General features: G+C 37.5%; 1 protein-coding gene across 6 annotated transcripts in view; it reads left to right on the top strand.

Moving 5' to 3' along the window:
- Positions 1–12047, top strand: part of LOC133664973 (phospholipid phosphatase-related protein type 4-like) — a 79413-nt gene that overhangs the window by 44531 nt on the left and 22835 nt on the right. For all 6 annotated transcript variants that reach the window (XM_062070077.1, XM_062070076.1, XM_062070080.1 and 3 more), the window contains 3 exons: positions 2292–2349; positions 2463–2636; positions 11482–11617. In XM_062070077.1, coding sequence (XP_061926061.1) covers positions 2292–2349; positions 2463–2636; positions 11482–11617 — 368 coding nt within the window. The remainder of the gene's footprint in view (positions 1–2291; positions 2350–2462; positions 2637–11481; positions 11618–12047) is intronic.

Raw genomic sequence — 12047 nt, 5'->3', positions numbered from 1 at the left:
GTGTAGTGTGTTGAAAGTCAAAATGATCGTCTCAACAGTTAATGATCGGGCATAATAGAGTCTTGGTTAGACATAAATAACTATGGACTAAATTTAACAATTCTATTGTCATGATTTTGTTGTATATGTCACCATGGAGACAGGATTAGTGATTCAGGAGTAGTCACAACACTGCTGACTGGTGGACAGACATTAGCCATTAGCTAGCCAGCCACGTCTTTAAGCACCTTTTCCTGATGGTGTTTCAGTGTTAAAACTTTTTTGCAAATAATCAATAACTTAGAATTTAACGGTAGCAACACATTGCAAAAAAGTTGGCACAGGGGCATTTTTTTACCACTGTGTTACATGGCCTTTCCTTTTAACAACAGTCAGTAAACGTTTGGGAACTGAGGAGACCAATTTTGGAAGGTTTTCAGGTGGAATTTTTTCACATTCTTGCTTGATGTACAGCTTAAGTTCTTCAACAGTCTCTGTTGTCGTAATTTAGGCTTCATAATGCGCCACACATTTTCAATGGGAGACAGGTCTGGACTACAGGCAGGCAAGTCTAGTACCCGCACTCTTTTACTATGAAGCCACGCTGTTGTAACACGTGCAGAATGTGGCTTGGCATTGTCTTGCTAAAATAAGCAGGGGCGTCCATGAAAAAGACGTTGCTTGGATGGCAACATATGTTGTTCCAAAACCTGTATGTACCTTTCAGCATTAATGGTGCCTTCACAGATGTGTAAGTTACCCATGCTTTGGGCACTAATACATCCCCATACCATCACAGATGCTAGCTTTTGTACTTTGCGCCTATAACAGTCTTCTTTTCCGCTTTGTTCCGGAGGACACAACGTCCACAAATTCCAAAAAAAATTTGAAATGTGGACTCATCAGACCACAGAACACTTTTCCACTTTGCATCAGTCCATCTTAGATGAGCTCGGACCCAGCGAAGCCAGCGGCGTTTCTGGGTGTTGTTGATAAATGGCTTTGCATAGTAGAGTTTTAACTTGCACTTACAGATGTAGTGACAAACTTTAGTTACTGACAGTGGTTTTCTGAAGTGTTCCTGAGCCCATGTGGTGATATCCTTTACACAATGAGGTCGCTTTTTGATGCAGTACCGCCTGAGAGATCGAAGGTCACGGGCATCGCTTACGTGCAGTGATTTCTCCAGATTCTCTGAACCTTTTGATGATATTACAGACCTGAGATGGTGAAATCCCTAAATTCCTTGCAATAGCTTGTTGAGAAATGTTGTTCTTAAACTGTTGGACAATTTGCTCAAGCATTTGTTTACAAAGTGGTGACCCTCGCCCCATCCTTGTTTGTGAAAGACTGAGCATTTCATGGAAGCTGCTTTTATACCCAATCATGGCACCCACCTGTTCCCAATTAGCCTGTTCACCTGTGGGATGTTCCAAATAAGTGTTTGATGAGCATTCCTCAACTTTATCAGTCTTTTTGGCCACTTGTGCCAGCTTTTTTGAAACATGTTGCAGGCATCAAATTCCAAATGAGCTAATATTTGCAAAAAATAACAAAGTTTACCAGTTTGAACATTAAGTATCTTGTCTTTGCAGTATATTCAATTGAATATAGGTTGAAAAGGATATACTCGCTGCACACATACCTCAAATATCAGAGGAACATGTGCAACCTGTTACCTGTCATACCGAAACATTTATCATGAGAATCGATTCTGAATCAAATTGTCAGAGTGTCAGCCCTGAGATCGGTAGGTTGTGAGTCATACCACAGACTATAAAATGGGACGCATTACCTCCCTGCTTGGCACTCAGCATCAAGGGTTGGAATTGGGGGTTAAATCACCAAAACTGATTCCCGGGCGCGGCCACTGCTGCTGCTCAATGCTGCTGCTCAATGCTGCTGCTCACTGCTCCCCTCACCTCCCAGGGGATGATCAAGGGTGATGGTTCAAATGCAGAGAATAATTTCGCCACACCTAGTGTGTGAGTGATAATCATTGGTACTTTAACTTTAACCCTAAGGATTGGAATCGAATTGGAATGAGTTGTTGTAAAATTTACATCCCTAACGTTTTTTTTGTTTTGTTTTGTTATTAGTCCAGTAAAACCTCCTTGATGGGTTTTCCACTGTGAGCCTTCTTGACAGTCATGGTTGCAGAAAGACTGATATAAGCAGTAGAATCTTTTGCATTTCTGGTCCAAAATAAAAGGGTCTACTTTACCTCTACACATTAAAAACAAAAACAAAAAAAACACTACCCGTCCACCTTTAAATCATATATTTAAAAAAAACACCCTTTCTCCTGACAGGAAGTCCTTCCCCTCCCAGCATGCAACCTTGGCTGCCTTTGGAGCGGTCTATGTCTCAGTAAGTACACTTCTTAGTAAGTATCAAAGAAAACCATTAGTTTGGACTTAAACTTGAACAATTGTGGAAGACAAATATCGCATATATATTGAAAATATTCTAATGTGTTCCAGATGTATTTCAACACGGTGCTGACGGACTCCACCAAGCTGCTGAAGCCTCTTTTGGTGTTTTCTTTCATCATGTTGGCCATTTTGGCCGGACTCACCAGGATTATCCAGTTCCGAAACCACCCTGTGGATGTCTACTGTGGATGGATGCTAGGGACAGCCATTGCTATCTATCTGGTAATGCATTCACTATTTTCTCTCCTCTGCACTGTACATTGAAATGTGCTACTCAGAATTTATTTGAAAGTACATGGTTAGGATTGGGTCATCCAAGTAAATGCTGTGCTGTGTACACTTCAAAGTGCAATTTGTAGTCATTAACAAGAATTAGTCACATTGTTAACAAGATGGGGGTATACTTTAAGCAAACATATTTTCAGATATTTAAATGTTTTTGTTATTGTTGCGCTATGACTAGGGAAGGTTGTTTGGATTGGGCCATATATAAAAATGCTGTGCTGTTTACACTTTAAAATGCAATTGGTGGTCATTAACAAGAATTAGTCACATTGTTAACAAGATGGAAGTAAACTTTAAGCGATTATATTTTCAGATATTTAAAATTAATGTTTTGTTGTTGCGCTATGACTAGGGAAGGTTGTTTGGATTGGGTCATACAAGTGAATGCTGTGCTGTGTACACTTCAAAGTGAAATGTGTGGTCATTAACAATAATTAGTCACATTGTTGACAATATGGAGGTAAACTTTAAGCAATCATATTTCCAGATATTCAAAATTAATATTTTGTTGTTGCTCTATAACTGGGGAAGGTTGTTTGTATTGGGTCATGTATAAAAATGCTGTGCTGTTTACACTTCAAAGTGCAATACATGGTCATTAACAATAATTGTTACCAAACATTGTTACCAGGATGGTGGTAAACTTGCAGGGATTATACTGTAAGATATTTTAAAGTAAGTCAGAGGAACCCTGTAGGTCAGATTTCTTATTGAACTTGTGACGTCTCACGGGCCAAACTGAACACACCAGCGGGCCGCTCTTGACCCGTGGGTTGTAGTTTGGACACCCCCGATTTACACTACCGTTCAAAAGTTCGGGGTCACCCAAACAATTTTGTGGAATAGCCTTCATTTCTAAGAACAAGAATAGACTGTCGAGTTTCAGATGAAAGTTCTCTTTTTCTGGCCATTTTGAGCGTTTAATTGACCCCACAAATGTGATGCTCCAGAAACTCAATCTGCTCAAAGGAAGGTCAGTTTTGTAGCTTCTGTAACGAGCTAAATTGTTTTCAGATGTGTGAACATGATTGCACAAGGGTTTTCTAATCATCAATTAGCCTTCTGAGCCAATGAGCAAACACATTGTACCATTAGAACACTGGAGTGATAGTTGCTGGAAATGGGCCTCTATACACCTATGTAGATATTGCACCAAAAACCAGACATTTGCAGATAGAATAGTCATTTACCACATTAGCAATGTATAGAGTGTATTTCTTTAAAGTTAAGACTAGTTTAAAGTTATCTTTATTGAAAAGTACAGTGCTTTTCCTTCAAAAATAAGGACATTTCTATGTGACCCCAAACTTTTGAACGGTATTGTAGATGTTTAAAGCCTGTTCATTATTCAAAAAAGGGCGATAAAAGGAGCTCATGTGAAAAATGTCAGAGGAGACATCTAACATGTCGTAATGTCTGCAAATTCACTTAAAGTAGAAACACGATGCCTGCAAAGTAACAAATACCTTTTCAAGACAAGGTAAAGGCAGACATTAATGAAGAAGACGACCCAGAAACTGCAATATCTAACAGAGAAAATCAAGAAACCTCAAGCACACTGACTTCCTCTTTACTAGGGATATTTTTTGGCGGCCAAGAGCGCTGCCAAAAAATATCTGTTTCTCAGCTGTGGTTCGCATTCTTGCAATACACTTTTCCACCACTTGTGGCAGTATCAAACAAACAGAAGAAGTCTGGAGCTAAAGAAACATATTCAATCTTAATTTTGTTTATTTATTTTAGCACAACGTGATTGTATGTAAATGTATTTTTTGTCAGTTATTTACGAGTCCCTTCATATGCAGTATATTTGGTTAGTACTTATTTTTCTAATCAGCCTGACCTAAGGTTTATGTGTTAAATAAATAATACTCTTTGTAATTGACACATGGTTCCATATAATTTGACAAGGTTGTATACTGTAAGTAGTTCAGATATAATTACTGAATATTATTAAAATCCAGGGCAATATTACTAATTCAGTGTTAATGTTTGAGTGGGCCCCAGGCCCCTCTGTAGTGGAAAAGCTGTGCCCCGAGGTCAAAAAGGTTTAGAACCCCTGCTTATAATACATTGAAATTTTCTAATCAAGTCGTCAAACAAAACAGTTTTTCTTAAATTTATTTGAAAATCTCGAGCATTTGAAAAAGCACAGGTCACATGGAAGGAATGTGCCTTGCTTCATTTATACTGAATACTGGATGGGGCGGGAGGAGTAAACTCAGTTTGGAAGGGGGAGAAAGCAAATGACACAACAACAGCGGAAGTACCGACCGTTTAGACAATGGTGCACTGTTAACTGGAATGGAGAAGCTGACACTTTCGAATTGAGCAATGAGAAGGGATACTTTCACAGTGAGTCATGTGGACAAGACCATTCTCTGGTCAGAATGTGCTTTTCACAGTAATACTGCAGTTAATACAAAGGCACATAAATGTTTTCCATTACAATTCTACAGGTGTGGGTCACGTCCACAAATTAGCCAGACAAGGAAGTTTAAGTGTACGCGTTCCTCGACTCTTAGTGTGCTACTGTTAGATATTGTGATGCAGGAAGCCAAGATGCATGGTTGCAAATAATTTGTATTGTTTATTTTATTTACAACAGACGAGGCAAATTGGCAAAAAGTAACGGACAGCAAAGCATAATGCCAGAAAAATTTAAAAAAAAAGTACAACTAAGACAAAAAGACTGGGAATAAACTGTAAGTAGTCCAAAAGGAAAACACTGCTTGGGGTAAAAGTAACACAAACGTGGTGTAAAGCCAGATAAAAGTAACACAAAACTAGAAAGAAACAGAGACAACAAAGCAGAAAGTCAGAAGTAACGAGACATCAAATTATACTTGCAAAACCAGGGGCCTCATGTAATAAGCGTGCGTACGTTCAAAAACCTGGCGGAAGCTCTTTTTCACGGCAAGGTTGAGACGTATTGAGAGTGAACTGAATGTGGAAAAGTGCGGCGCCTCACGCCAACTTCATGGCTCACGTACTCACATCTGTAACTCTGTCCAGTACCTCAAGTTTTTGGCTGTGTACAGTTGTAGTAGTAGTACAACAATGGTAGTAGTAGCAGTAGTAGTAGTACAATACCAGTAGTAGTAGTAGTACAACAATACTAGTAGTACAATACCAGTAGTAGTAGTAGTACAACAATACTAGTAGTAGTAGTAGTAGTAGCAATAGTAGTACAATACTATTAGTAGTAGTAGTAATACAATACTAGTAGTAGTAGTACAATACTAGTAGTAGTAGTAGTAGTACAATAGCAGTAGTAGTACAGTAGTAGTACAACAATAGTAGTAGTAGCAGCAGTAGTAGTAGTACTACAACACTAGTAGTAGTAGTAGTAGTAGTACAATAGTAGTAGTAGTACAGTAGTAGTACTACAGTAGTAGTAGTACACAATTAGTAGTAATAGTAGTATAATAGTAGTAGTAGTACAGTAGTAGTAGTAGTAGTAGTAGTAGTAGTAGTTGTACAGTAGTAATACAGTGGTATATAATGTAATACATATATATATGTTCATACAATAGTTCAGAGTACTGTACATTCACAGTGTATCTTTGACTTTGTAAATACATACATACATACATACATGCATACACACAACATTTACGAGTACTGTACATTCACAGTTTATCTTTGACAGTGTACATACATACATACATACAGACACATATACATACATATGTACAACATTTACGAGTACTGTACGTTCACAGTGTATCTTTGACAGTGTAAATACATACATACATACATACATACATACATACATACATACATACATACGTACGTTCAACATTTCCGAGTACTGTACATTCACAGTGTATCTTTGACAGTGTACATACATACAGTACATACATACATACATATACATACATACATACATACATACATACAGTGTATCTTTGACAGTGTACATACATACAGTACATACATACATACATACATTTACGAGTACTGTACATTCAGAGTGTATCTTTGACAGTGTACATACCTACATACACATATACATACTGTACATACGTACAACATTTACGAGTACTGTACATTCACAGTGTATCTTTGACAGTGTACATACATACATACACATATACATACATACGTACAACATTTACGAGTACTGTACATTCACAGTGTATATTTGACAGTGTACATACATACAGTACATACATACATACATACATATACATACATACATACATACATACATACAGTGTATCTTTGACAGTGTACATACATACAGTACATACATACATACATTTACGAGTACTGTACATTCAGAGTGTATCTTTGACAGTGTACATACCTACATACACATATACATACTGTACATACGTACAACATTTACGAGTACTGTACATTCACAGTGTATCTTTGACAGTGTACATACATACATACACATATACATACATACGTACAACATTTACGAGTACTGTACATTCACAGTGTATATTTGACAGTGTACATACATACAGTACATACATACATGCAACATTTACGAGTACTGTACATTCAGAGTGTATCTTTGACAGTGTACATACATACATACACATATACATACATACGTACAACATTTACGAGTACTGTACATTCACAGTGTATATTTGACAGTGTACATACATACAGTACATACATACATGCAACATTTACGAGTACTGTACATTCAGAGTGTATCTTTGACAGTGTACATACATACATACACATATACATACATACGTACAACATTTACGAGTACTGTACATTCACAGTGTATCTTTGACAGTGTACATACATATATACATACATACGTACAACATTTACGAGTACTGTACATTCACAGTGTATCTTTGATAGTGTACATACATACATACACATATACATACATACATACATACATATATACATGTAACATTTACGAGTACTGTACATTCACAGTGTATCTTTGACAGTGTACATACATACATACATACATACATACATACATACATACATACATACATACATACATATATACGTTCATACAACATTTACAAGTACTGTACATTCCCAGTGTATCTTTGACAGTGTAAATACATACATACATACATACATACATATATACGTTCATACAACATTTACGAGTACTGTACATTCACAGTGTATCTTTGACAGCGTACATACATACATACACATATACATACATACATACATATGTACAACATTTACGAGTACTGTACATTCACAGTGTAACTGACAGTGTACATATATACAGTACATACATACATGCATATACATACATACAACATTTAAGAGTACTGTACATTTACAGTGTATCTTTGACAATGTGCATACATACATACACATATACATACATACGTACAACATTTACGAGTACTGATCATTCACAGTATCTCTTTGACAGTGTACATACATACAGTACATACATACATACATACATACATACATGCATACGTACAACATTTATGAGTACCGTACATTCACAGTGTGTCTTTGACTGTACATACATACATACACATATATATACATACATACATACATGCGTGCAACATTTCCAAGTACTGTACATTCACAGTGTATCTTTGACAGTGTCCATACATACATAAATACATACATACATACAAACGACATTTCCAAGTACTGTACATTCACAGTGTGTATATATATATACAGTATATATACTGTACATTCACAGTGTATCTTTGACAGTGTACATACATACATACATACATATACATACATACAGTACAGGCCAAAAGTTTGGACACACCTTCTCATTTCAATGCATTTTCTTTATTTTCATGACTATTTACCTTGTAGATTGTCACTGACGGCATCAAAACTATGACACCTGTGAAGTGAAAACCATTTCAGGTGACTACCTCTTGAAGCTCATCGAGAGAATGCCAAGAGTGTGCAAAGCAGTAATCAGAGCAAAGGGTGGCTATTTTGAAGAAACTAGAATATAAAACATGTTTCAGGTATATCACTTTTTTTGTTAAGTACATAACTCCACATTTGTTTATTCAAAGTTTTGATGCCTTCAGTGACAATCTACAATGTAATAGTCACGAAAATAAAGAAAACACACTGAATGAGAAAGTGTGTCCAAACTTTTGGCCTGTAATGTACATACATACATACATACAGTACATACATACATTTCCAAGTACTGTACAGTCACAGTGTATATTTGGACTGTACATTCACAGTGTATCTTTGACAGTGTACATACATACAGTACATACATGCATAAACATACATATATACGTACGTACAACATATCGAGTATTGTACATTCAGCAGTGGCGGGCCGTGCGTTTCCCACCCTAGGCCTTCAGTGATGTCCGACTTCAATGATTACCTCTCAAAATACCATAATTTATGTCACCACATGATCATTTCTGGAGAAATACTATACAAATACACATTTACTACGCATTGAACCACATCATTATGATGATAGTATATATGATAGTATATATCTGTATCATGAATCAATTTAAGTGGACCCCGACTTAAACAAGTTGAAAAACGTATTCGGGCGTTACCATTTAGTGGTCAATTGTACGGAATATGTACTTCACTGTGCAACCTACTAATAAAAGTCTCAATCAATCAAACTCAATCAACAGTGTACAAAATGGGTTATTTTCTGGCGCATTTAAAAATCAATAAACCTGCATCAGCAATTAAAACATATCTTATGTGGTACTGTCAAAATAAAAATTGCAAAAAACATATTAAACGTGAAAAAATAAAGAAATAACATTTTTGTGCTCACAATTTGTAGAACCTAGGGCTGGGCGATATATCGATATACTCAATATATCGCGGGTTTGTCTCTGTGCGATATAGAATATGACTATATCGTGATATTCGAGTTTACGTTCTCACGCAGTTGCTTTTAGCTGCAGGCATTATACTACAGGCTCTTCTCACTCTTTGTTGTCTCTGCTTCTCACAGTGACATAAAACACCCGCTCCTTCTTACATACGTCACATACGAATACGTCCTCGCGTGTAACGTTAGCTGTGGTGCGAGTGGTAATACGAGAGAAAGAAAGTGCGAATCTGGTAGCAAATGAAGGAAGAATTAGTTCCCAAGAAAAACAGCAGGTGGTCCATCGTCTGGCGGTGGTTTGGCTTCAAGTGGGAATATGTCGAACAGACAACCGTAATTTGTCAAGTGTGGGGCAAAGCGTTGCTACAAAAAGTAGCAGCACTGCTAATGTGTAGCATCATTTGAAAAGTCACCTGCTAGAGAATGAAGAGTGCTTACTCCGCATGTCAACATCTCCGTTCGGTGCCACACCAACAAAATACCGAGGCAACCATTTCCAGATCAACACCGTATGAAAAAAATAGTCAAAAACAGAAGGAGATAACGTCCGCAGGAACCTACCACATAGCGAAGGACATACACTATTTGATTTCCTATTATGCAGCTCATTTTTATTTGACAGTTATTGAAATATATTGTGTGACATCATGCACAAAAGTGCACTTTATTTGTTTTAAACTATTGTAGTGGCGTTCTGTACAAAAAGTGCTCTTTAATTTAGTGTTGTTTTGATATGTCATCTTAGTGACATCATGCACAAAAGTGCACTCATGGCTTGTTTTAAAATGTCTCTGACAATCTTGCACTTTCTGTTTTGAAATGACATGAATGTTTGTGCCACTGCTTAATAACTGTTTAATAAATACACTTTTGGTCAATTGACTTAGTTGTGATTTCCCTCTCTGCATGAAAGTTTAAAATGAGCATATATTAATGCAGTATGAACAAGAATGTTTTAATGTAGACACATAGAATCATCATACTGCTTTGATTATATGCATCAAGTGTTCATTCAAGGCTAAGGCAAAATATCGAGATATATAATGTGTATCGTGACATGGCCTAAAAATATTGAGATATTAAGAAAAGGCCATATCGCCCAGCCCTAGTAGAAACCATTCGACGCCGTATAAGCCAGTGGTGCCGCTCGTTGTGTAGCGGGCATTTCCCCATTTCATCGACGGGACAACGAAGCTAGCTTCCGGGGTTGGCCGACATGGTCTCACAAGATATAATTTCTCTTTAAATATCCTTCTTGAAAATGGCCTTGCAAATATATGTGCTGTCTTGTCTAATCGTAAAAGATGCAGGCGAGGCGTGTTGGCTGAGTTCTTAGTTTACTCCACAGCGTGCTCTTCAAAAACATCTAGCTACAACATAAACGGGGCTACTGCGCATGCACTGTGGCATGCTGGGTAATGGAGTTCTTATGGTACCTAGCTCATAAAATCACAATATATATCTGCCTTATGCCATCTAGAACAACTCGCCATCTGATTGGCTATCACAACTGTCTATCACTGTATGTCCCTTTTCGCTTACAGTGCACGAACGCCCGCATTGTTGATTCTGAAGGCCTCAGGCAGATTTGGTACAGCATGGCAACATAAGCTAGCTGAATTCTGATTGGATAAAAACTCTAAACTAAAAACAACAGCACTGGAAGGAGTGACATGAAGAGAATATGAATACTTTTAGATATTTCCATCCATCCATTTTCTACCGCTTATTCCCTTCGGGGTCGCGGGGGGCGCTGGAGCCTATCTCAGCTACAATCGGGCGGAAGGCGGGGTACACCCTGGACAAGTCGCCACCTCATCACAGCTTTTAGATATTTATGAAAGTAAATTAAAAATGACTTTTATCTTTAATTATGATCTGGTTATGTTAGGTAGAGAGAAGGCCTTGCTGGCCCTGACAGCACACCACTGACATTCAGTGTATATTTGTATTCAGGGCATTTATGCAGTGGGAAGTTTCCAGCCTTGCGAAGCCAAGCCAAGAAAGCGACGACTCGCCCTCACCCTAAGAAAGTCGCCCCCACCTTCTGTTTCGAGTGTCAGCCAATCAGAAGTGAGCAACAACCGCCAAGGTAAGCAAACCATATATTTTTTTAGATATAAACGTAACATAACTGCACATCAACTCACATATTGAAGTCATATTTATACTGCTTTATCGTACATTTAATATTTGGTTTAAGTACTGTAGTGGATTGTCCGAAGCTTAAGCAGCAACAAAAGTAGTTTAGTACAACAAATGTATTTACCCATTATCAGAAGTGCAGGTTGAATTGAGTTGGCCGTGCAGACAAACCACATGTACTCCGGAGCAAACAAGACACACACAAGCCAAAATCTCTGATGAGTCCCGGTCTTCTGCCATTTTTTATATGTCTCTTGTGCGTCACTGTTTTTTATCTCGTGCGTCATGATTGTTTTGTTTTGGTTTGTCTGTTCCAAAACAACCTCGTATCTCTTAGTCATATTTGGAAAATCTAAACATTCTGTAGACAGGTTGGC

Source organism: Entelurus aequoreus, linkage group LG14 (assembly GCF_033978785.1).
Source record: "Entelurus aequoreus isolate RoL-2023_Sb linkage group LG14, RoL_Eaeq_v1.1, whole genome shotgun sequence".
In the NCBI taxonomy this organism is placed as follows: domain Eukaryota; kingdom Metazoa; phylum Chordata; class Actinopteri; order Syngnathiformes; family Syngnathidae; genus Entelurus; species Entelurus aequoreus.
This window is presented reverse-complemented; position numbering and strand designations above follow the sequence as displayed.